Here is a 26,451-nt window from a genome sequence, read left to right on the forward strand (position 1 = left end):
GCAGAGTGGATGTGTCTGTTAATTGTATAAATTAGGGTTTTGGCTATCCAGGTGGAGGGCACTCATAGGGCGATCACTTGAACACTTGGTTATCATTTCCTCAAAGGACTATAAACAGACACTTATTCACACTGGGGTTGGGTAGTAGGGTTTGGAGCTATACACTTGTAATTGGTCTCCTCCTTCACTAACTGGCTGTAGCTTTAGCAGTTTAGCAGTGTCTGGACCATATTGTTTTGGAGAAAGCTATACACTTTGTGAACACATGGGCCAGAAATTTCCCCCCGTTGGGGGGAGGGGTGGTTGTGCAGGGGTGGCCCTGATTAAGGCCTGCCCAGCGTGACGCTCGCATGGAAGCGCTGAGCGGTCCCTGTGTGGGCAGGGGGCAGGGGGGAGGGTAGTTCCCCAAGTCATGTGCGCAAAAGAACGCAGAAATCTCCCTGAGGCATAGAGGTACCTCAGGGAGATTAGTTTAAATTTAAAACTTTGAAATAAAGGCATTTAAATCTTTTAAAACATGTCCCCTCATGTGACATGAGCTGGGACATGCCATTGAATTTTTATTAAAACTTTTATTGAATTTTTAAACACTCCATGGAACCTCATCCCGACTGTGGATGAGGTTCCATGAAATGTGGGAAGGCCGCCTGGGCTCTTCGCCTGCCGCTGACTTTAGAGTTGAACGGGCAGCTCCTTCAACTGTTTCAATGACTTTTCAAGAGGCCTTAATAGGCCTTTGACAGTTCAGCGGGTTCACAGCCGACTTGGCTATGCGCCCGCTGAACTGAAAATCTAAAAGACACGCGGTAACGTCAGGACGCCCGCCCGATATCGCCGTGTGCCATTTTACATGTCGGCAAGTGGGCCCTGCACCCCCCCTCACTGAAGGGAGAATTCTGCCCAAGCAAAACTAAAGCTAGAAATTTCTACCGTTGTCACAGACTCTATATTTACCACTTCCTCCCCTCAGTTCGGCATTATTGATATCAATATATCTGCTTTGACATCAGATTGAACTTTTGCTCCATTGCTGACATGGTTTCCAAGAAATTAGAGTCCCTTCCTTTGGGCCAAACAGTTCTCCTACGCTACATCAATTCTTGCATCCTAAGCCTAGACGGAATACTGTTCCCATATATGTGGATGTTTACCAAGCACTTCAGGGCAGGAGACAAGCTGCTTATCACTTGACAAATTATCCTATTCTCTCCTGCAGTCTCTAGCCCACTTCTTTTGTAATTTTTCTTGACTTTGTTTACTTTATTGATACCACATTGATCAGTGAATTGATAAACTGTCTTCTCTATGCTCCATTTCACGTGCTCTTCCTTCTCCTCAGTATATCCTCACTTTGTTGAAAAAAGACTGATTGCTCATTCTCCTGTTCTTTTCCAGGACTTCTAAACTGTGGAATTCTTTCCCTCCCCTTCTGTCTACAATGCTGAGTTTTAAAACCCAGGTTTGATGATGTCCAATTATTACATTTGATTTGCCTTACCTTCACAATTACTTTTTTTAACCTTAGTAGCTTCCTATAAGAACACAAGAAATATAAGCAGCAGTTGGCCATTTGGCCCATCGAGCTTCCTCTACCATTCAATAAGATCATGGCTGATCTGATACCGGCTTCAAGACCATTTTTCCGCCTGCTTCCCCATAACTCTTGACTCCAGTGTAGATCATGAATCTATGTAAATCAGCCTTGAATATATTCAATGACCCAGCCTCCACTGCTCTCTGGGGTTGAGAATTCCAAAGATTAACAACCCTTTGAGAGAACAAATTCCTTCTTAACTCCATCTTGAATGGGAAACCCCTTCTTTTTAAACTGTGCCCCCTAGTTTTAGATTACCCCATGAGGAGAAACATGAAATGCTCTCTCAGCATGTACCCTGTCAAACCCCCTCAGAATTTTATTTTTCAATATGATCACCTCTCATTCTTCTAAACATCAGTGAGTATGGACTCAGCTTGCTCAACCTTTCCTTGTAAGTCAACCCCTTCATCCCAGGAATCAATCCAGTGAACCTTCTCTGAACTGCCTCCAACGAGAGTATATCTTCCCTTAAGTAAGGAGACCAAAACTGTACACAGCATTCCAGGTGCGATCTCAGCAATAGCCTGTACAGTTGTAGCAAAAATTCCCAACTTTTATATTCCAACCACCTTGCGATAAAAGCTGACATTCCATTTGCCTTCTTAATTACTTGTACCTGCATGCTAACCTTTTGTGCAATAGCCCTTTGTGGAATGTTCCCTGGTTGGGTTTGTGGTTCTTTATTCAGCACCAACCTGTTTCCCAAGTGCTTGGAGATGTCTGTGTAAAGTAACCCAGGCTGGCTTTCTTTCCTTTGATACTTGACCTGCCACCTGACAGTTTGGCTGTGATCAAAGACTCATTTTGTAGGCTCATGTGTCTTCAGACCAACATCCTACAAGGATGTAGCGTATAGTGTGTTATAACATTCAGGTTGCTGATTGTCATACAACGGACTCTATTTGGGAGAATGGGCAAATGGCAATGTGACGTTCTCCACAGTTTTATTGCTTGTGGTGCTCCGCAGAACCAATTTAAGGATCGTTCTTTAAATGTACATGAACTGGAGTAGAAATATATCTGAAAAGAAACATATGGATTTAATTTTGATTGTAATTTTGCGGAGGGAGACCAATACATGATACAAAATAGTTTCATGAAGAAAAAATATCACTTTCGTCTGTAAGTTAAAATTTTAGTTACCGTATTGATGGTAAATCTGTATGTGGTTTTTGAAGATTGCACAATGTGAAAAATGTTGGTAATGCTGGACGTCACTGCAGTCACTGTCAGACGGTTATCTTAACCTTGACCTCAAACAATCCCCCTTTTCCAATTTCAGATTTCATCTCTTTTGCATTCATTGACTTTTACTGGAGTACAGCTCCTTGAATGCCATAGCACTTGAGTAACTCGCCAATGAACCTAGCAGTGAATATTGGCAAGCTACAAGGACATAAGTTTGCGCTGGCTTATGGTATCTGCTGCAGACTCAGGCCCTTTACAGCTCCCAGAGAAGAAATCTTTATCATACTGGACTGGATTTGAACCCAGGTCTGTAAGAGGTGAAATCACAGTGTCATTTTATTACACATCCCTACCTCAGCGTACCCGCATAATGAAAGCAAAATACTGCAGATGCTGGAAATCTGAAATAAAAACAGAAAATGCTGGAAATACTCAGCAAGTCAGGCAGCATCTGTGGAGAGAGAAACAGAGTTAACGTTTTGAGTCTGTGTGACTCTTCTTCAGCGCTACTTTGTTCTACTTCTCTTTAGCTCTGAAGAAGCGTCATATGGACTCAACATTAACTCTGTTTCTCTTGCCACGGATGCTGCCAGATCTGCTGAGTTTTTTCAGCATTTTCTGTTTTTATTTCAGCATATCAGTGATTTTGATTCAGTCCAGCTCTGAAAATAAGTGAATATTTTGGATTTTATTTGATCAACTTGATTCCTATCTTGAGGCTGCTGTTGGTAATAATACTGCAAGGCTTTGTATCCTCAAAGTACCTCACCGTGGTCTCAAAATTCTCAAAAATATTCCCAGCCAATGAACTACTTTACAAGTTCATTTAATATTTGCTTAGCAAGGCCCCACAAATAATAAATGACTAACTGGCTAGATAACCTGTTTCTCGTGGTTTTTAGTTGAAGAGGGAATGCTGGATAGAACCTTAGGACAACTTCCTTCCCTCCTTCATGCATCATGGGATCTTTTATGTGCACTGAAAGGCATGAATGTGCATCATCCAAAAGGCAGCAGCTCCAGTAATGCAGGACTCCCTTAATACTAGTGAGATGTCAGCCTAGATTATGTGCCTGAGCCCTGGAATGGCACTTGAACCCATGACCTTCTGAATGGGGTGAAAGTGCTACACCTGAGCGAAACTGATACAAAGGGTAAGGTCAATGAGGAAGTGCATGCTTTTGGAATAGCTTAAACTCACCCTTAGAGGGGATTCTGTGGTGCCCCAGGAGACAACCATACCGTAGGAGAAATATAAATGCTGACTTTAGCAATGCAGGTCTTCACCTTTTCTAACCAGCTGAGCACTGGTCTAGTTTATAGGGACCAGTGATATAATTTCTCCAGTTGTTCACATCGTGGAGCAGAAAGGAGTCTCTTTGACCCATCATGTCTGTGCTGGCCCATTGAAAGAGCTATCAAATTAGACACTCTCCCCTGCTCTTTCCCTAAAGCTCTGCAAAAAGCTTCGAGGGGAGGTGAGCAGAAATTAGCCATAAATAATAACTTTCAAACAATCACAGAATCAGAATCACAGAATCACAGTGCAGAAGAGGCCCCTCGGCCCATCGAGTCTGCACCGACACGTGAGAAACACCTCACCTACCTACCTAATCCCATTAACCAGCACTTGGCCCATAGCCTTGAATGTTGTGATGTGCCAAGTGCTCATCCAGGTACTTTTTAAAGGATGTGAGGCAACCCGCCTCCACCACCCTCCCAGGCAGCACATTCCAGACCGTCACCACCCTCTGGGTAAAAAAGTTTATCCTCACATCCACCCTAAACCTCTTGCCCCTCACCCTGAACCTATGCCCCCTTGTGACTGGTCCTTCAACTAAGGGGAACAGCTACTCCCTATCCACCCTGTCCATGCCCCTCATAATCTTGTACACCTCGATCAGGTCGCCCCTCAGTCTTCTCTGCTCCAACAAAAACAACCCAAGTCGATCCAACCTCTCTTCATAACTTAAATGTTTCATCCCAGGCAACATCCTGGTGAATCTCCTCTGCATCCCCTCCAGCAATCACATCCTTCCTATAATGTGGCGACCAGAACTGCACACAGTATTCCAGTTGTGGCCTCACTAAGGTTCTATACAACTCCAACATGACCTCCCTACTTTTGCAATCTATGCCTTGATTGATAAAGGCAATTGTCCCATATGCCTTTTTCACCACCCCACTAACATACCCCTCTGCCTTCAGAGATCTATGGACATACACGCCAAGGTCCCTTTGTTCCTCAGAACTTCCTAGTGTCATGCCGTTCATTGAATACTTCCTTGTCAAATTACTCCTTCCAAAGTGTATCACCTCACACTTTTCAGGGTTAAATTCCATCTGCCACTTATCTGCCCATTTGACCATCCCGTCTATATCTTCCTGTAGCCCAAGACACTCAACCTCACTGTTAACCACCCGGCCAATCTTTGTGTCTTCTGCAAACTTACTAATCCTACCCCCCACATAGTCATCTATGTCGTTTATATAAATGACAAATAATAGAGGACCCAGCACAGATCCCTGTGGTACGCCACTGGACATTGGCTTCCAGTCACTAAAGCATCCTTCTGTCATCACCCTCTGCCTCCTACAACTAAGCCAATTTTGAATCCACCTTATCAAATTACCCTGTAATCCATGTGCATTTGCCTTCTTTATAAGTCTCCCATGTGGGACCTTGTCAAAGACTTTGCTGAAATCCATATAAACTACATCAACTGCACTACCCTCATCTACACACCTGGTCACATCCTCAAAAAATTCAATCAAATTTGTTAGGCCTGACCTCCCTCTGATAAAGCCATGCTGACTATCCCTGATCAAACCTTGCCTCTCCAAGTGGAGATGGATACTCTCCTTCAGAAATTTCTCCAATAGTTTCCGTACCACTGACGTGAGACTCACTGGCCTGTAGTTCCCTGGCTTATTTTTATAACCCTTCTTAACCAGTGGAACTACATTAGCTGTTCTCCGGTCCTCTGGCACCTTCCCCGTGGCCAGAGAGGAATTAAAAATTTGGGTCAGTGCCCCTCCGATCTCCTCCCTTGCCTCCCTCAGCAGTCTGGGACACAAATCATCTGGACCTGGAGACTTGTCCACTTTTAAGCCTGGCAACATCCCCAATACCTTGTCACTCCCTATATCAATTTGCTTAAGAACCTCGCAGTCTCTCTCCCTGAGTTCGATACCTTCATCCTTATTCTCTTGGGTGAAGACGGACGTGAAGTATTCATTCAACACTCTACCAATGTCCTCTAGCTCCACCCATAGATTGCCCCCTTGGTCCCTTATGAGCCCTACTCTTTCCCTGGTTATCCTTTTCCCATTGATATACTTATAGAATATCTTGGGATTTTCCCTTTTACCAGCCAGAGCTTTCTCATATCCCCTCTTTGCTCTCCTAATTGCTTTCTTAAGCTCCACCCTGCACTTTCTGTACTCCACTAATGCCTCCGCTGATTTGCTTCCTTTGTACCTGCTAAAAGCCTCTCTTTTCCTTCTCATCGTAACCTGAATATCTCTGGTCATCCATGGTTCTCTGGGCTTGTTACTCCTTCCTATCACCCTAGAGGGAACATGTTGAGTCTGTACCCTCCCCATTTCCTTTTTGAACACCCCCCACTGTTCCTCTGTAGATTTCCCCACAAGTAGCTGTTCCCAGTCTACCTTGGCCAGATCCTGCCTTATTTTACTAAAATCCACTCTCCCCCAATTCAAAACACTTTTTTGCAACTCGTTGATTTCTTTGTGCATAACAAACTTAAACTGTACCATGTTGTGGTCGCTATCGCTAAAATGCTCGCCCACCACCATCTCAGCCACCTGTCCGGCTTCATTCCTCAGAATTAGGTCCAGCACTGCGCCATCCCTTATTGAACCCTCTACATATTGACCTAAAAAGTTCTCCTGTACACATTCCAAGAAATCCACTCTCCCTTAACACTATGTCTATCCCAATTAATGTTGGGAAAGTTGAAATCACCTAATATAATTACCCTATTGTTATTGTTTTTACACACCTCCACAAACTATGCACATATTTGCTCCTCAATTTCCCGCTGACTATCTGGGGGTTTATAATAAACACCTAACAATGTGGTTGCCCCTTTTTTATTCCTAAGCTCTACCCACAAAGTTTCATTTGATGCCCCCTCCAAGATATCATCTCTCCTTACTGCAGTAACTGACTCCTTAACTAATAATGCAACGTCTCCTCCTCTTTTACCCCCTCCCCTGTCTCGCCTGAAGATTCTATATCCTGGAATGTTGAGCTGCCAATCCTGCCCTTCCATCAACCACGTCTCAGTGATGGCTACTATATCACAATTCCACATGTCAATCCTCACCCTTAACTCATCCGTTTTACCTGTAATACTCCTGGCATTAAAGTAGAGGCCATCCAGCCTTGCCTTACTCCCTTGAAGCTTAATGCAGCTGTACTCCCTCTGACTTGATTTTTTTACTGTATTATGATGTGTCCCTATTCTGTGTCCCCTCCCCCTGCCGAATAAGTTTAAACTCCTCCCAACAGCACCTAGCAAACCCTCCCGCAAGGATGTTAGTCCCGCTCTGGTTCAGATGTAGACCGTCCCGCTTGTACAGGTCCCACCTTCCCCAGAAACGGTCCCAGTGATCCAGGAATCTAAAACCCTTCCTCCTGCACCAACTCTTAAGCCACGTATTCATCTACGCTATTCTCCTATTTCTGAGCTCGCTAGCACGTGGCACTAGGAGTAATCCAGAGATTACAACCCGAGAGGTCTTGCTTTTTAGTCTACTGCCTAACTCCCTGAAATCTTGATGCAAGACCTCATCCCTCTTTCTACCTATGTCATTGGTACCAACACGTACCATGACCTCTGCCTTGTCACCCTCCCCCTTCAGGATGCTCTGCAGCCATTCAGTGACATCCCGGACCCTGGCACCAGGGAGGCAACATACCATCCTGGAGTCACGTTGACGGCCACAGTAGCGCCTATCTGTTCCCCTGACTATAGAATCCCCTATTACTATTGCTCTTCCTCCCCTCCTGTACAGACAGGCTGCTTGTGGTGCCAGAAGCTTGGCTCTGTCCCCACTCCCTGGAGGAACCAGCGCCCTCATCAGCCTCCAAAATGGAATACTGATTTGCGAGCGGGACCCCAGGGGACTCCTGAACTACCTGCCTGTTTCTCTTGGGCTGCCTGGTGGTCACCCATTCCCTTCCTTCCTCAAGTCCCTTCATCTGTGGTGTGACCACCTCTCTAAACGTGCTATCCACGATGCTCTCAGACTCACAGATGCTCCACAGTGTCCCCAGCCGCCGTTCCAGCTCTGAAACCTGAGCTTTCAGGAGCTGCAGCTGGACACACTTCCTGCACACATGCTGGTCCTGGGCACCGGAAATGTCCCCGGCTTCCCACATGGAGCACGAGGAGCACACCATGGCCTTGAGCGCTCCTGCCATGACTTATCTCTTTAAATTAAACCTTTTAAGTCAATTACTCTAGGGCCCTTTTTCCCTGATCCTCATTACTGTAGAACATACAAACTGTAAACCACAAAAAGACCTTGAACTATAAGCGATTAAAGTAGTAAATACCTTACCCACTACTTACCAGTGATTCCTTTCCTCTGTAGCCTCTACCACTGCAGCACACTCTGAAGATTTAAGAAGTTGGATAGCAAGGAAACAATGATATATACGGACAACCGTTTGTTATTTTGGTGCTGCGGTTTCAATCTTGTCATGTAAACGTGCCAGATTCTACAGCACTGGGCTATCACACAACTACTCCTATAGTAAACAGCTTTTTGTTATCAATAGGGCTTACATTGGACATTCTCCAAAAAGTAACCACAAATGGTTTTTTAACAGATGAAGTTAACTATTCATTATTTCTCTTAATGTTCTTAATAAAAAGGAACTAAACATTTTCTCCACTGGTTCAGCATCTGGTGGCTAGTTGTGAGAAATAGACCCTGAACTTCCCAGGTTCAGTCCCTACATTATGCTGAGCAAGCCAAGTGGGCAGTAGAGTGTCACACTCTGCCTCAGTGCCTCTGTTTTAGGAAGTAGAGAATTGGACAAGGTTCCTGCTCTTGGTCATTATTTGGCAACCTGGCAAGCATTGAGTTGTCTGAGATACCCTCTAATTTCAAGCTAGCAATCACTGGCAAGCCCCGGACATGAAGCTTGGACAAGATACCATGGTGACCAGGAGGCAAATAGAGAAAATGTGTGAAAATTTGACAAAATTGAACAAACTATATAGCTTATAAATATGGAACACAACAAAACTAGACCATCTTCATTAATCCAGAAACCAAATGTTAATGTTTAATGAACAACTTATTGTAGCGCTATTGCAGCATATCAAAATGTCTCAAAGCTGAAGCCTCTTGGCTCACTTCCACTGAACGTTGAACAAATATACAGCCCTTAGTTTTTTTTCTCCCTAAAGCATGTTAATATTTGAATAGCTCATAACAAAATTTATGTTTCACATTGATCTTAAATCATAAAAGTGCTTTTAAGGATAACTTCATTCTGCTGTCCTACTTTGTCCAAGGGTGAAAAGAGAAGAAGCAAAATGGGAGGGGTAGCCAGATGATAAACTTCACTTTTCAAAACCTGCAGATTATAGGAGGAAGTCAATTCGATTTATTTGCATCTCGTAACTTGACCGGTGCTCACTGCACTTGATTCTTTAAGACTGAGTGTGGACTCAGAACCAACGTAAAACACATCAGATAAAGACCTACAGCAGAATTTTACCCCCTTTTGTGGTGGGGGGGGGTTGAAGAGCAGGCGCGTGGAGGTGCACCTCCGATTGGTGCCCCTGATTGGGGGCGTGCCGCCATTTTATGTGGGCAGGCCAATTAAGGCCCGCCCAGCATGACATCCGCACAGAAGTGCTATGTGCTCACTATGCGGGCAGGGGTGGGGGTATTCCCTAAGCTGAGAGTGTGCTCTTTAACGCATGCACAGGAAAGAACGCACTCCTCTCCATGAGGCAAAGTGCTGCCTCAGGGAGATCAGCTGTACATTTAAAAATATTAAAAATAGAAAAAAAAATTCCCTGGCATGTTCCCTCATGTGACACATGAGATGGGACATGTCCATAACTTTTAAAAACACTTTAATTAAATTTTTTAAAACCTACATCAAACCTCATCCCACCCGTGGATGAGGTTTGTTGCTTTTTCTAATTCCCGCCAGGGCTCCCGGCCTGTCCACCAACCTTAAGGTTGGACGGGCAGGTCCATTAATCACTTTAATGACTCTGTCAATGGCCTCAATTGGTCATTGACAGGTCAGCGGACACACAGCTGATTCTGCTGAGCCCCCGCCTGCCTGAAAATTTAAATGATGTGCGGTGACGTCGGGAGTTCCGTCTGACGTCATCCCGCGTCATTTTACTCGTCGGCGAGTGTGCCCCGCCCCCCACTCGCCGACCAGGAAATCCTGGCCCTAGAAGCTGAGCTGTAAGCATGAGTACAGCCATTTGGAGATCGCAGAGATATTTTAAAACACTGTATACCTGTTGCACATGCATTGTTCTGAGATTTATAAAATGTACAACAAACTGGAAAATTAGGGATGGGCAATAAATGGGCAAAAACACCCACATCACATGAACAAATAATATATAACAAAAAAATCTCCGCCAACAAAGAGCTGTTGTGCTTTGTTTGATGCACTTCATTAGTTCACAAGTGTCCATTTCCTAATGCAGCCCACACATTGAAAACTGAGAGTCTGGGATTAACCTGATGGCATCCATGAGGCGAGTGCGATTATCCTGTAATGCCTATTACAGTCTATTAATGGAGCATTTTGTGTTTGTGTATGTGAGACAGAGAGATTTCCTCAGAGGTGCTCTCACTCCACTGTAGTAGCTTCACCCTCCCTGTGAAGTTACAAAAATAAAGGAGCAGATCTGAGAATTTCAAACCTTTGGATCTCTTTGAAAATATCTATCTTCCTTGTACAACTCGTTCTTTTTTTCCTTTGTCTGCACCTGTAGCTCTCTCAATTCATTTTGCTCTTTGTGTGACTCTTACTATCTGTCTTTGTTTCTAACTTTTGAATCTTTCCATCTCTCTTCCTGCATGATTATTTCTTCTGGTATTTCTTTTGTAGATTCATAGCTTTTCCTATTGCTTGTGCTCGAATCACTTTTTCCTGTATAATTACGGGAATTCCTGTAGATTTGGGAATATAAGTTGTTAATCATCCTTAAAAAAAATATTAGATTTATTAGATCGAGTAATAATTCAGTGCTAAAAGTGAAGATATTCCTTTAAAGATCCCCTTCCCAGATTGGATTTTCGCAGAGTCATTATTTATCTCTACAATGGAGGAGATTTGATTTGTAGGTGAATGTTTACTTCAGGAATTAATTGGGGGTTATTTAATTCTAATGTAGTTTACTTCACCTGAAATCTATCAAAAGTACCATTTTATTTATTAGTTTGATCAGGAAGTAACTGGAGATCTGTTTAAATCTGCAGATTTCATGGAGTTATCCGTCACTTATACTAAACAGATAACAATCCGTCTTTTTTCTTCTTCCATTACTGCTTAACAGACAGGCTGCAAAACCTGCTGCGATTTATTTTGTCATTACAGCTTCTGCGAGAGAAAAAGCCTATTGAGATTTGCAGGGTTTAATGGTGTGACCTTCAATGCGTCGTTTCTGAAAGTGATAGAACTGTGGCTGTCTTTACTGAGATGGATGACGGCAACTGACTGCCAGAATTACTTGCCTTTCCTGAGAGAGGTTCTGATGGCAGCAGTTGAATAAATTTGGGAAATGGAACCAGAAGATGCTTTTCTGTTCTCATTTTTCCACCAGGAGGTTATTGCTTCCTGACATCCCAAATAGTCCACATAGACCAAAGGAGGGCAATATGTTTATTATTGGACGGACCCCTCTCAACAATCAATGCTAATTTAAAGAGAGAAATAACAAACTTGCATTTATCTATACCTTTCATGACCACAGTATGCCTCAAAGCCAATTAACTTTATATAGTTAGATAGTTTTATATATAGTTGAATAACTACCAATACTTACTGTCTAGGTTCAAACTAGTTGGTTAAGGTAATGGAAGGAAAACACCATTAATGAAATTATATGAATCATTGCCTTGAGAAGAGGAGAAAGAACAAAGTCAATTTAAAACTGCACTTTTGAAGTGCAGTTGCTCTAATAATGTAGGCAATATGACAGTCAATATTTGCACAAAGCTCCCTTGAAAGCAGCATTGATATTAGATAAATTGTATTGATACAGATTCTGATTCAATGCACAGCCTGTCTGTATCCTTGTTTACCTAGTAAAAATGCTTTTATCATCCCAGTTCCTTTACAGGAAGCCTCTGCCAAAGTGCTTCCCTTCTGGCACATCAGTCAAGATTGTTGAATATAAATCATCAGTATGGTTGGAATTTCAGATTAATATATTAATTTTTTTAGATTATTATCAATAGTGCTTCCCCAGTGGGTAAGGTAAATGGAATGTGGCACTGGGTCATTAAAGGCCAGGAAAGTCCCACACTGGACCTTTGGTCTGTGCAGTTAATTGATCTTGCCCACATCTGCAGTGCGAATGTTAACATTGGTTTTGGTGTCACTTGTCAAGAAAAGGGAAAAATAATTTTTGGGTTCCTGCTTCTAATCGTGATTCAGTGACCCCTGCTGGAAAGTGTGAGTAGTGACATTGAAAGGCAACAGGGTCACATGTGGTTCTCCTTTTCATATAATTGAATAACCTTCTAATGCTTCCGTTCAAATTAGTTGGTTGAGGAACTGGAAGGAAAAAAGATTATTTATGAAATTATATCAATTTCTACCTTGAGAAGGGGAGAAAGAACAAAGTCAATTTAAAACTGTTCTGATATCAGGAAAATCAAATGATACTTTTGTTACACATTAACATTGTTTTATTGCTTTCTAATGTTATCAGTGCTGTGGTCATTCAAAGAGGTTTATATCATTTATATAAATGATTTAGATCATGGACGTCATATATTGGAAAATAAAAATGGAATAGAGGAACACAGGGATTTTTTTGGGAATGATGCTGTGTTACAGTCTACTCAAGGATTCCGAATTGCTGTGGCAACATGCACTTTTTACATGCGTGTTGTAGTCTAGAGCTATGGATAGTGATCGTAGAGGCTGCAACTTTCTTTCCATCACGTGGCTGAGCAGGAATCTCTCCTGCTCTCACTGCCTGCCATTGGCAGGGTTTGTGTCTTTAAAGTGAACCTGTTTGGCTGTGTTATGAACATACCTTGCTTGGCCATTAAGTCCTGATGTGGGACTCAACCCAGGAGCTTCTGGCGCAGAAGCAGGGACACTGCCCACTACACCACAAGACCTCCTCAATTTGGGGCAAGTACACAAATCAAAGAACGTTGCAATGCAAGCCTTAAAAATGCAGGCCTTAAAAAAGAGATCCAAGCACTAGGAGTTATGACTAGGATTTGTATTTGGGGAGATGGAATTAAGAAGTAAAGAAGTTATGCTAAACTTGTAATGAGCCTTGGAGCACACTTGGAATACTGTGTACAATTCTTGCTGCCATATTATAAAAAGGTATATATAAGAACTGGAGAGGATGCAAAAAAAAGTTACAAGTTTGATACCAGATATGTTAGATTGGTAAAGGATTAATGGGCTGACTCTCTTTTCTCTTGAAAAGAAAAGGCAGGGGGGGGTGATCTGATAAAAGTCTTAAAACCTTGAAAGACTTTTGATGGAGTAGGCACAAGGAGAGTGCAAAACAAGAGGCCACCACAGCAAAACATAGAGGCCATCAGTAAACAATAGTCACCAAGAAATTAAATTGGGAATTCAGAAGAAACTTCTTTCCCCAGTGAGAATGTGGAGTTTGCTAACACAAGAAGTTGTTGTGAATCATATAGATGCATTTAAGGGGAGCTATATTTTCTAATTCAAAACAAATTTCACCCCCCTCTGTCCCTTTCACTTCTTTGTCCCTGTGAGCACTTGCACCAAGTTAGTGACCATTTGAAAGAATTCAACAGCAGTTTTGTATTCAAATCCTGGTTCAACTATTTGTCTTTACAGACAGGAGACTTCTATTTCTCAGACCAGTGCTTAGGCACTGATTCGAGAAGGAGAAGGATGTTAACAGTAACCCGCTGACCCACTTGACTTTGCAGCTTTACACTTTTCCTTTAGCGGTCGGATTCAAAATTTAAAATGTAGGTGTCAAATGTTGTTGGATGACACTCCTGTGGAGTGCTATGGGTTGTCATATCATATTAAAAACATTCTATAAATTCAAGTTGTTCATGTTGACTCATTTCACAGGCAGGGAATTTGACCTCTGAGCCTTAAAATTCCAATAATGGTTGTTCCAGGATTTCTTTCCAAAAAGTATATTTTCCGACTCTGGTTCTGATTTATGAATATTCATGTAATACATGCTGATTAATAGTGGGAGTCGAACACCAGTAATAATGGAATCCTGGCTTCTTTCCTCTTGGCCTTGATGTTCATGTCACGCCGCTTCCTGTTGACTTGTGTCTCGTTCTTGCTGCACAGGATGTTCTATTGTTATGGTGCCAGATGACATTGTGCAGTTAGGAATGAGTGCTGCAGTATGGATGAAGCAGAGCCATCACTCCTAGCTGCAGAAAGGGAGATATTAATCTCTGAATCATTGACAAGCACTAGACAATCCTGTCTGGTTAAACTGTGGAGGCCATGTTCCTATTGTCAATCAGTATTTCCCCATGTTCCAGTATAATGAGCTGCTCGGAGGGCTGTATTGCAAAGGTCAAACATATATCATCACAATCCTTCAACTGATTTCAATATACTGTAAAGAACAGCAGAATTCAGTGGCTATTGTAGCCAGTCTTAACAGGTCTTGTTCTCTTTTCTGATACGCACAAATTACCTTTTGGACAGAACAACATGGACCAATCTGCACATGTTAAAAAATTGAAACAAAGTGCTGGAAATCATTAGGTCCACTGGCATCTGGAAAAAAAGCATCAAATTATTTCAAGTATCAAACTTTTATCAGATCCTAATGGACACTGTATGTTTCCACCATTTTGTTTTTATTTTAATATGGTGGATCTGTGATACATCACATATATTAATAATGTTATGTGTGCACCTGAGACTCAATAGATTGTTCCAACAGGGTGAACTTGGGTGTAAAATTCAGTTGTAGGAAATTAAATGCCATGATACATCCATGTTACCATTATCAACATTGCTGTCCTATAACACAGTAGGGGACCTCAGAAGTATAGATGAATGCTCAGTGCAACCCAATTCATGCACCATTGCTGTAATTTGCAGCAAAAGCATTGTTAGACAATTATTTCTCATACTTATTCTGATCTTATTCTGTAGATCCAACTGAGGTTCTTGGAATGTGTCCGTGTGATTGCTTAAATTATGAGATGATGGTTAGGAATATCTGTTGTTTAGATTGTAAGGTTGTGATATTTTATTTATGGGAGAGTGTTTCTTTATCCCTCCTTTGATGTAGACTCTTCAGCTGTCTAGGCCCTAAACCCTGGAATTCTCCTTCAACTACATTACATCTCCACCTTTTGTGCCCCTCCTTAAAACCAACCTTTTTGACCGAACTTTAGGTCACCTGCCCTAATATATTTATACAGCTCAGCATCAAATTGTATCTGTTTGTGCTCCTGTGAAGCATCTTGGATGCTTTACTGCGTTAAAGGTGCTATATAAAGGCACGTTGTCAGTGAGTCGCTCCCTGTTTGCTTCAGCAATAGTGGCCTGACAGGGGAACTCCTTCCAGAAAATATGCAGTAATAATCCAGTAATTCAAATAGATACAGATAGATCTTGGAGACCTTTTGGAATCCTGGCATGGAGAATCCAGAGTTTGAAGATCCAAGTTTCAAAACCCATGTCCTAAGTCACCTCTCTTTTTACTGTTATGCGTGAGTGTCCTTCCAGTGAGATGTCCTGCCACTCAACCAGTGCTGAATTTCTTGAAGTGGAACATTGGCAATATGTTCCTTTTTCACTTGATTTCTATTGGGATCTATTCTTCCAACATTTTGTAATTAAATTTCCTCCCTTTGAAAAGAGATCAATTATCCAGCAGAATATTTTGTTGCATTTGGTACCTTGTAAATTTCACTTTTTTTCAACAATCTGCGTAAAGATATTTTATTGAAATTATGCTGCAAGATTACAGAGCACCTCACCCTAAATGCTACTGAGTGATTATCATTTAATTCATATATCTTGGGTCATAATGTACTCTGTGTGTGAAGTTGAAGAACATTCCTTTGACTAAACTGTACAAAAATCTCTTGCTTCAGGGGAAAAAAAATCTTCAACTTCATCTGCAGAACCTTCTCGATGTATTGAAGAAGATAAAACATCACTATTTGTTGCTAATCTATAAATCGGGGATTGAATAAAGCTCTTTGTCCCCATTACCCAGTGCTTTAAAATGCTTTCAGATGTTTCACTATGATTTGTAATGTTGCTATATAATATAATGGCCCAGATTTTGCTGTATTAATGCTGACAAGCACTCACCTTTATTACTAGGCAAAACTAACTTGCAGTTAAACATGGAAATCCAGAAGTTTCTTTCTGTGATGATCTGTTCCTCTGTAGGCTGTGTTTTGCCGTCTTTGCCAACACAGTCTGCACAGAAATCACTGTCATGGAGTGAACATGAGCTATTCTCATTTTTAAAATGGCTGAAAAACTTAGGACTTATGCAATCAGGAGTAACTGCGCTTTTAAAAGCATAATGAGTGATAATTAGTGCTGAACAGCCCCTGTGGCTCCCCAAAAAACAATTTGACAAGTGTGGAGCGTCATTCCCTCAGAAGAAAATTAATGTTGCATTATTTAAGTGAATAGATTTCTTGTTTTTGCAAATTTCCCTTAATCCCACATGTGTGTCACAATCTTTATTTCACTTTCTGTATAATAATTTAAATAGTTGCTTGGTAGCACAAAACTTGAATATTGCTGAGAGGAGAGATTTGTTGCCAAAGCTTTTCATCTTGTACTTATCAGGACAAATGCAAGAATGCAAAATTTCAAATGAGCACAACAATTTTTACTATAGGAGAAAGGGGGTTCTGATTAGTTGGCAAGTCAACTCTGGCCGAGGCAACGTTTGCAGTTTAGCGTTCTTATGGTTGTCCACATGAGCACAAGATAAAAAGCTTCATCAGCATGTCTCTCTTTACAACAACATTCAATGTTTTAAATGAAACTCATATTTCCTATTCTTTTTAACTTCCTGTTTTTCTGTCTGTGTCTATGTGTGTCAGTAAGGATCTGATAAGTTTCCTGTCTGCTCTCACATGTCACCGATCCCCTGTGGAGAGGGCTGAATTCAAACTCATGCCAGAAGAGAGGAAACCTGACAAGCCATTAAAAGTCTCTGGGCAACGAGGTGAACAGAAAGAGCTGTTTATTTATCGCTCACAGCAAAATACGTCCCATTACACTCCTCTCCAATGCATCCTCTAGTTTTCTTTGTGCTGATCTTGCTTACCACCACAAGCTGCCTTCCATCAGGGAAACATGCAAGATTGTTTGGTTCACCCAATGGTTGCTCCACAATCAGTTGATGGGAGAATTGAATCTGTTTGATTCCTTCTTTCTGTAGGTCACTCCATTTTGTTGACTGGACCTAACTATTCTGCATGAAGCAATTCCCCAAATTCCCCAAATAAACCAGTGTTGCACAACAGCCTCCTAATAGTCTTTTATTAAAAGGTGAGAAGAATCTGTTCTATTTCAAAAGCACAGAGGTTGAAACTAGGATTTCCCCAGCAAAGGAACTAAGTTTGAAATATATGTATCATAGATTGTGGCTTGTTACTTCTCAATTCATTGCTCTGTGCTTGAGGCTTGCTTTAAATGCAATGTTGCACTTGTTATTTTTTTTCACTGTGTTGAGGGTAATTCACTACAGCAGGGACAACTAACAGTGTCTGCATTAGTTAGAGTTTACATTGCATGCTTGGGTTTTAAAATTTTCGTGTGGAAAGTTGCTGAAAGTGCGAGCTGAAATAGCAGTGGCAAGGAAAACCAGATATCTGGGAGCTGAATGAACAGGGCAAAAAACTGTGTATCATCTTAACAATCAGATCATTGAATTCACATTTTGTGAGGAGTGAGACAGAAGTGTAAAATAAAGTGGGTGAATTCAATGCCAAATCAGGTAATGAGGGTAAGAAAGATTGCATTCAGAGAGAGAGAGACAAAAAATGCCAGGAAAAAGGGTTAATAATTTTATATTGACATTTACAATATCCAACAACAATTGAAACCTGACTGAATGAGACTCCATACTTGCAACAGTCAATTTTCATTGCCAATGAGATTTGCTGTAATTAACGTTTATCTTTTCCTTTTTAAAAAATGTACTTGAATGGAAATGGACAAAATTTAACTTTACAGGGTGAGTTTAGTTTGTATCTGCTGTACAAACACAGAACTTCCCTCCATTCAATGCAAAAAGCAAACAGTGGAGCATCTTAACTGGGACCACAGCTTTTGAGATTTCGGTTTAACAACATACCAGTCTCTTGCCTGAATTTGCTGTAGCTTTTGTGCATAATTTAAAAAAAAGATGTAGGGCAGAATTTTCTCCCCATTGGGGGTGGCAGCTCGGGAGCGGGCGCAGGCAGGCGTGCAGCCAATCGCCACCCACGATTGTCTGCTCGCCGCCATTTTACGTGGGTGGGCCAATTAAGGCCCGCCCAGTGTGATGCGCACCCGGACAGTGTCACATGAGCTGGGACATGTCTATGAATTTTATTAAAAATTTTAATTCATGTTTAAAAACCTTCATGAAACCTCATCCCGCCCGTGGATGAGGTTCCATGAAAAATGCGAAGGCCGCCTGGGCTGTTTGCCTGCCCGACAACCTTAAGATTGGACAGGCAGCTCTGTTGATTGTTTAAATTGCTATTTAAATAGCCTTAATAGGCCTTTGACAGTTTGGCGGGCGCGCAGCCGACTCTAATGAGCGCCTGCCGAACCGAAGTTCTGAATGACGCGCGTCATTTTACGTGTCGGGGAGCAGGGCCCACTCCTGCTCGCCAAACAGAAAATTCAGGTCATAGCTTCTTTCCTGGAAGACCCAAAGTGCTCTCCAGCTAATCAAATGCTATTGAAGTGCAGTCACTAATGTAGGAAACATGGCACGTAATTTGCTCACAGCTAGCTCCTACAAACAGCAAAAGCCTCACTGTTACTTTGACAGCAAATTATGGCCTATTACGCACTCATGTTTCTTTAAAATCTTTCTGTTATTGGAATGGGATGCACTTCCATGTTGTGAACACAATTTCCTTCTATTATACATCCACACTGCCTTATTCCCCCATGTTTCCTTATGCTTCAGATCCGTACCCCACGTGTATTATATAAAAAAACCAAACGGGCACCCAAAACGGGTCAGTGAGTAAATGCACTGAACAGTTTGGCATTGGAGTCCATCCAGACCAAGACAGTCTCCAATTCAACTAGTCATAGGAGTGTTACAGTAAGCTGCAGTGTTCCTGAACTAAGGAGGGGGCATGTTAGTGAGAAAACGTCCTCCTGATCCCTATTGAGCAGCCTGTACATCTCACCTGGTTCTGATGATTCCTGCTATTGACCATAAGACCATAAGACATAGGAGCAGAAATTAGGCCATTCGGCTCATCGAGTCTGCTCCACCATTCAATCATGGCTGATAAGTTTCTCAACCCCATTCTCCCGCCTTCTCCCCGTAACCTTTGATCCCCTTACCAATCAAGAACCTATCTATCTCGGTCTTAAATGCACTCAATGACCTGGCCTCTACAGCCTTCTGTGGCAATGAATTCCATAGATTCACCACTCTCTGGCTAAAGAAGTTTCTCCTCATCTCTGTTCCAAAAGGTCTTCCCTTTACTCTGAGGCTGTGCGCTCGGGTCCTAGTCTCTCCTACTAATGGAAACATCTTCCCCACGTCCACTCTATCCAGGCCTTTCAGTATTCTGTAAGTTTCAATCAGACCCCACCTCATCCTTCTAAACTCCATCGAGTATAGACCCAGAGTCCTCAAACGTTCCTCATATGTTAAGCCTTTCATTCCTGGGATCGTTCTCGTGAACCTCCTCTGGACCCTCTCCAGGGCCAGCACATCCTTCCTGAGATACGGGTCCCAAAATTGCTCACAATATTCTAAATGTGGTCTGACCAGAGCCTTATAAAGCCTCAGCAGCACATCCCTGCTTTTATATTCTAATAGCCTGTCAACACTGTCAATTGTGCAGAAGAGCTGTTTTGGTGAAGTTTTGGACTGACATTTGCATTCTGTGATATCAGAAGGTAATGTTGCTTTCCTTTTTGTTTAATGTCTTGATCCAAATTGAAGCTCTCATTTTATGACTGAGTTTTATTCATCTGAATACACAGGGTTGGATTTCCATGAAGATTTGCATGGAATTGGATCAAAAGAAGGCTTGAAAGGACGTAAACTTCAAAAAGCATTTGAGAGCTTTGCATGGAATATCACTGTACTAAAAGTAAGTAATTTCCATTGTCTGGTCCTCCACAGGGCTCCCATAATCTTCTGATAGAGCGTGCACTAACAGCCATTGTGTCTGACCTGCTTTACCTCCCTATACTGGCATGTATGATCCAGAAAGCCAGTTATTGAAGGATAGAACTGGAGCCAATCTTTACACACTATATTTATTCACAGAATTATACATTACAAGCATAAACTTCCTAATCCAACCACCGTTTTAGTCTGTCTCTGTTTACAGGGACGCAAGTAAATCCCTAGTTAATGCCCACCACCTGCATACATACAATCAAACACCATTAATACAATTAATGTATTGTACTAGACATTTCAGCCCCAATCAGTTAAGTATGAATCAACCCGTTGTATCCACTATAGGTCATCCTTCCCTGAAGGTTATTGCTTTAATTTTCTTGAATAATAATGTTTGACTACCATTATTTTTTTGCAGAAGAATCTGGGTAATTTGTTGATACCACCATAGAACAGAGCAACTCCTGAAAAAGGAAATTTCTGGGCAGGATTTTCCCATTGGCGAGTGGGGGGTGGGGCCTGCTTGCTGACGCGTAAAATGACACACGGTGAATATAAAACCTGTTACACACAGACACACAAGCTGGTGTGTCATCTCTGCATAGATCAAAATATAAAATATACAACAGAGCTCATTGCACCTCTGAAGGGAAAATTGAACCAATATTTGAAGCAGCGAAAGATGCATATTCTCTTCACAAGGAGCTGGCACAGGCATAATGGGCAGAATGGTCTCCTGCAAACATTTGCTTTTTCTTTTGGCTCCTTGTGCTAAAGAGTTCCAGACTCTTGTGGAGTAAGCTAAGTTTAGTTAATACTTGAACTTCTCAGCCCACACTGTTTTAATACAATTAATGGTTGTGTGTGTGTGTTTTTTTAATGTTGTCAACATGTGCCCATCTTTGAGGCTTCTACTGATGTTACTTATCAAGCAATTGCTGAAGTCTATGCAAGAAGGGGCCAGAGTTGCTGTTCATCCTCCCTTTAATGGGGGGGGAGGGGGCACTAAGAGCACAGCTATAATCAGGGCCCTGCCAATGTGGAATCCCTGAAACTCAAGACTGATTAACCTATAATGGAAAACATTCACAGACTACATAGATTGATGCAGATTTCAAAACTTATATTACTTTTTTAAAAAAAAGTAAAGAGGGTTATTGTTCCAGAGTAGAACTTATTAAAACTTATAATTTTGGTGAATGTTTTTATGCTTGCTGAGATGAGGAATTTTGGTGAAGAGCACTTCTGACATAGTATCAAGCATCCTCAGGTCGGGTGTAGTGCCCATGGAATTCAGCATAAAGCTCTTGCCACTCTCTCCCAGCGTTAGAAGAGCTTCTGTTGAACCTTTCTCATGTTTTATTAGTCTCTTTGCAGCAGTCTGGGTGGGTTCACCAATTTAGGAGCAGTTCTGCTGTATAGCCTTGCATTACCTCAAAATGGGTCATGAATTGTCAAATCATTTCATATAGGAACATTGCATTTGTCAGAGAGAGAAAAAAGATTTGTATCCAACTATTTGGATTGCATGAGAACTAAGTCCTGGATTTAAAAGCCCTGGAGCTAACCCACTGTGCGTCCCATCCCTGCATTATTTCACATTTCAGTTGCCTGCTTAAAAGCCAAATACTGGAGTGCAATTGGACAACCCCAGATATAATAGAGCAAGCAATCAGCCGGAGATTACCCGGAGTTTCTCTACAAAGGAAAATGACAACTTTGAGGTGTCTTCTTTGTCTCTGTGACAATATCGGCCCCTGTTGAAAACAGACCTGGATGGATCATTTGCTGCAGAGAATTAAGCTTTTTGTCTAAACAAACTGCTGCTAATGGTGCAGAATAAAAATCTGCTGATAGGGTTTTGGAGCGTGATCAAATTGGAAAATGTGTGAAGACCTTGGATTTGCTACAAGAGCTTTTTTTTTGCCTTTGAAACAATGGTTCCCTTCAGCGGCTTAAAGAGTGAACAAGTTGATCTAATAGAGTGTAGTGGGAATAAGCTGTGGAGACCTAGATAATTAAAGAAAGAGTTTCAACATCAATAGACCCAAGTACAAAATCAATTATTAGAAAGAACAATGATTAACATCCTTTTAGCTGCTTAATTGATTCTGATACTTCAATTTATTACTGAAATAATGAGCACTGAGGAACTTACTTGCCCATTCACAACCCAGCTTGTAGCGATGTGGGCCTTTTCTGTGAATCTCTCTAAATTAGTAAACTCATGCAGACAGATGGACTCCTTCTGTTCATGACCTTCAGTTATTTGGTGAACTGTCTCAAATGAAAACAGAAACAGCGAATGCATAAAACGCTCAACAGGTCAGTGAGAATCTGTGGAGAGAACAGATCTACGTTTACGCTTCAGGTAGAGACACTTCCAAAAGGTAAGCTGGTCCCATTCCCTCAGCAGATGCTGACTGACCTGCTGAGTTTTCCAACATTTCTGTTTCTGTCTCCAGCTTCTGCAGCGTTTTGATTTTCAATCATCTTGGGAGATGAGTAACAGCAACTGTGGGTGTACCTGCACCGCATGGAGGCCACTCACCACCACCCACCTCGAGGGCAATTAGGGATGGCCTAGCCAGAGATGCCCACATCCCATGAAAGAATAAATAACACATTGCCATGCCCAAGTTAATGTCAGGTGACTAAATGGGGGTCTTGCAGTGATTGTGATGGTTCTCATAAATTCCTGACCAACGTCAATGAGAATTCAGGACTGCTCCACCATCACCTTCATGGGGCAACTAAGGACCGGCTAAACATGTAGCCTTGCCAGTGTCATTTGAGAAAAAGCATGGTTGTCAGCACTTAATTTTAAAACCACAGGATAAAGTTTCCTTTTCACCATCTGTGTGGTGATCAGGCAGAGCAGATTGACACCCATTATAGAAACCACCCAATGTGCACCTGATTTAAATCAGATAGTGGAAATGATAATGCAGGTGAGAAGAAGATATCACAGCATTGATAATTCCGCAAAGAATATAGATGACATTCTTTCTCTTATCAAGAGATTATGCTGTGTATATTTGGGGATAATATGCATGTGATTTGTCTAATTGCATCCTCTAATGGCAGTGTTTGTGGTCTCTGTTTATCTGCACTGTATTATCTCTATATCTCTGTCTAACCTATGAATGTCTGTGTATCTATATGTATCACTTGCTTTATCTTTGTATCTGCGCCTCAGCCTATCCGTTCACTTGATACACTTAATTCTCTGAGAATGTACGATGAAGGGGGTGATGGGCAGGATGAGGAGTAGAGTTCAGGTTTAGCATTTGCAAGAGTGTTTGTGAACATGGGGGTTCCAGGTCACACAGCTTATTTCCAGGAGGCAAGAGAAATAAAGAAAAATGTGGAATGTAACACGCAAATGGGAGACTATCCAACCCGTGGAGAGCAACTCGCACAACTTCACGGAAACCCGCTGCATTCACCAGAGAAGCTGCGCTGCCACACAGTAAATTAAATGTAATCCCCGCCCCCAGTATTTTCCTCAGTTAGAAATATGTTTGTTAAGCTGGAGCTCGTGCTGCTGCTCTGCTTTTGTCAGGTTAAAATCTCTGCTTCCACAAAGGTCAAGGGAAACAATTTAAGTCCGGGGCCTGGATTTTCGTGAGGGCTCGGGAAAACCTGAGCCGTGCATTTTTAAGCCTTCTGAAATGTACACCTGACCCATGTGTGACTTTGCCCACGATTTTTGTCTTTTCACGTGGTTTGGGTTCGCATTGCGTTTTGTGAGCCACGATGCAGTGTTGGTGTGGAGACAGGCTGACTAGAAGGCCCAGATAAAAGCAAAATACTGCGGATGCTGGAAACCTAGAACAAAAACAAAAATACCTGGAAAATCTCAACAGGTCTGACAGCATCTGCGGAGAGGGATACAGTTAACGTTTCGAGTCCGAATGACTCTTCATCAGACTCTTCATTAGAAGACCCACCTTGGTTCTGGAAACACAGCAGCTCTGCTCCCAACATTGTTTAAAGGCTCCTTAAATCTCACCCATCATCCCCCTCACCACCTACGCCATCCCATAGCCCCTCAGATTACCCATGGCACCCATGCCACGTCTATTCCCCCAATGTTCCTCCATAGCCACTCACCCAGTATCCACTATGTACAGTCCTCAGGAGCCAAGCAATAGTTATGGCAATTATTTTGTGGGAATTATTTTAAAATAATTAGAAAAACTAAAACTCTTAACAATCTAATGAAACCCTGAATTCAAACACCCTATTATTCACACTGGAAAGAAATAAATCTACTCCAATGTAAAAACAAATTGTAATCCTTTATGCACCTATTAGGTTTGTAGACAAACCAGAAAACACATCAAAGGTATATCTGTTATTACAGCCTCTTTCAGCTGTCAATCATTCTTGGATCAATGGATCACCTACTGAGCTGTAGCCATTAACATCTTATGAAACCCAGCCAAGTAATAATAATGGCTATAATAATGTCATAACAAAGGCTTCCAGCTATGTAATCCTTTTATTCATTTATGGGATATAGGTGTCACTGGCCAGGTCAGCATTTATTGCCCATCCCTAATTGCCTTTGAGAAGGTGGTGGTGAACTGCTTTTGAACAGCTGCAGACCATGTGGTGTAGGTACACCCACAGTGCTGTTAGGGAGAGAGTTCCAGGATTTTGACCCAGTGACAGTGAAGGAACAGCGATATAGCTCCAAGTCAGGATGGCGTGTGGCTTGGTGGGGAACTTCCAGGTGGTGGTGTTCCCATGCATCTGCTGCCCTTGTCATTCTAGCTGCTAGAGTTCATGGGTTTAGAAGATGCTATTGAAGGAGCTTTGGTAAGTTGTCGCAATACATCTTGTACACACTGCTGCCATTATGCATTGGTGGTAGAGAGTGAATGTTTAAGGTGGTGGATGGGGTACCAATCAAGTGGGCTGCTTTGTCCTGGATGGTATCGAGCTTCTTGAGTGTTGTGGGAGTTGCACTCATCCAGGCAAGTGGGGAGTATTCCATCACACTCCTGACTTGTGCCTTGTAGATGGTGGACAGGCTTTGCGAAGTTAGGAGGTGATTACTCTCCACAAATTTCCCAGCCTCTGACCTGCTCTTGTAGCCACAGTATTTATATGGCTGGTCCAGTTCGGCTCCTGGTCAATGGTAACCCCCAGGATGTTGACATTGGGCGATTCAGCGATGGTAATGCCATTGAATGTCAAGGGAGATGCTTAGATTCTCTTTTGTTGGAAATGGTTATTGCCTGGCACTTGTTTGATGTGAAGGTTACTTGCCACTTAGCAGCCCAAGTCTGAATATTGTCCAGGTCTTGCTGCATATGGACATGTATTGCTTTAGTAACTGAGGAGACGCGAATGGTACTGAACATTGTGCATTCATCAGCGAACATCCCATTTCTCACCTTATAATGAAGGGAAGGTCATTAATGAAGTAGCTGAAGATGTTTGGGCCTAGGACACTACCCTGAGGAACTCCTGCAGTGATGCACCAGGACTGAGATAATTGACATTGAACAATCACAACCATCTTCCTTCATGCTGGGTATGACTCCAACCAGTGGAGAGTTTCCCCCTGATTCCCATTGACTCTGGTTTTGCTTGGGCTCCTTGATGCCACATTTGGCCAAATGCTGCCTTGATGTCAGGGGCAGTCACTCTCACCTCACCTCTGGCAGCTCTTATGTTTAGACTAAGGCTGTAATAAAGTCAAGAGCAGAGTGGCACTACTGGAACCCAAACTGAGTGTCAGTGAGCAGGTTATTACTGAGTAAGTACCTCTTGATAGCACTGTCGACAAAAGCTTCCATCACTTTTCTGATAATTGAGGGTAGACTGATGGGGCGGTAATTGGCCAGGTTGGATTTGTCTTGCTTTTTGTGTATATACCTGGGCAATTTTCCACATAGCCGGGTAGATGCCAGTGTTGTAGCTGTACTGGAACAGCTTGGCTAGGGGCGCGGCAAGCTCTGGAGCACAAGTCTTCAGTACTATTCCCGGAATATTGTCATGGCCCATAGCCTTTGCAGTATCCACTGCCTTCAGCCGTGATATCACATGAGGTGATTGGCT

At 42.2% G+C, this 26,451-nt stretch overlaps 1 protein-coding gene across 4 annotated transcripts in view; it reads left to right on the forward strand.

Moving 5' to 3' along the window:
* LOC144667787 (inactive phospholipase C-like protein 2) overlaps positions 1 to 26,451 on the forward strand; it is a 218,258-nt gene that overhangs the window by 184,107 nt on the left and 7,700 nt on the right. For all 4 annotated transcript variants that reach the window (XR_013573375.1, XM_078529238.1, XM_078529239.1 and 1 more), the window contains one exon: positions 20,232 to 20,341. Coding sequence is in view for 3 of the 4 variants with exons in the window: in XM_078529238.1 (XP_078385364.1) it covers positions 20,232 to 20,341 (110 nt within the window). In the remaining variant the exon portion in view is untranslated. The remainder of the gene's footprint in view (positions 1 to 20,231; positions 20,342 to 26,451) is intronic.

This window comes from Cetorhinus maximus, chromosome 25 (assembly GCF_964194155.1).
Source record: "Cetorhinus maximus chromosome 25, sCetMax3.hap1.1, whole genome shotgun sequence".
Classification (NCBI taxonomy): domain Eukaryota; kingdom Metazoa; phylum Chordata; class Chondrichthyes; order Lamniformes; family Cetorhinidae; genus Cetorhinus; species Cetorhinus maximus.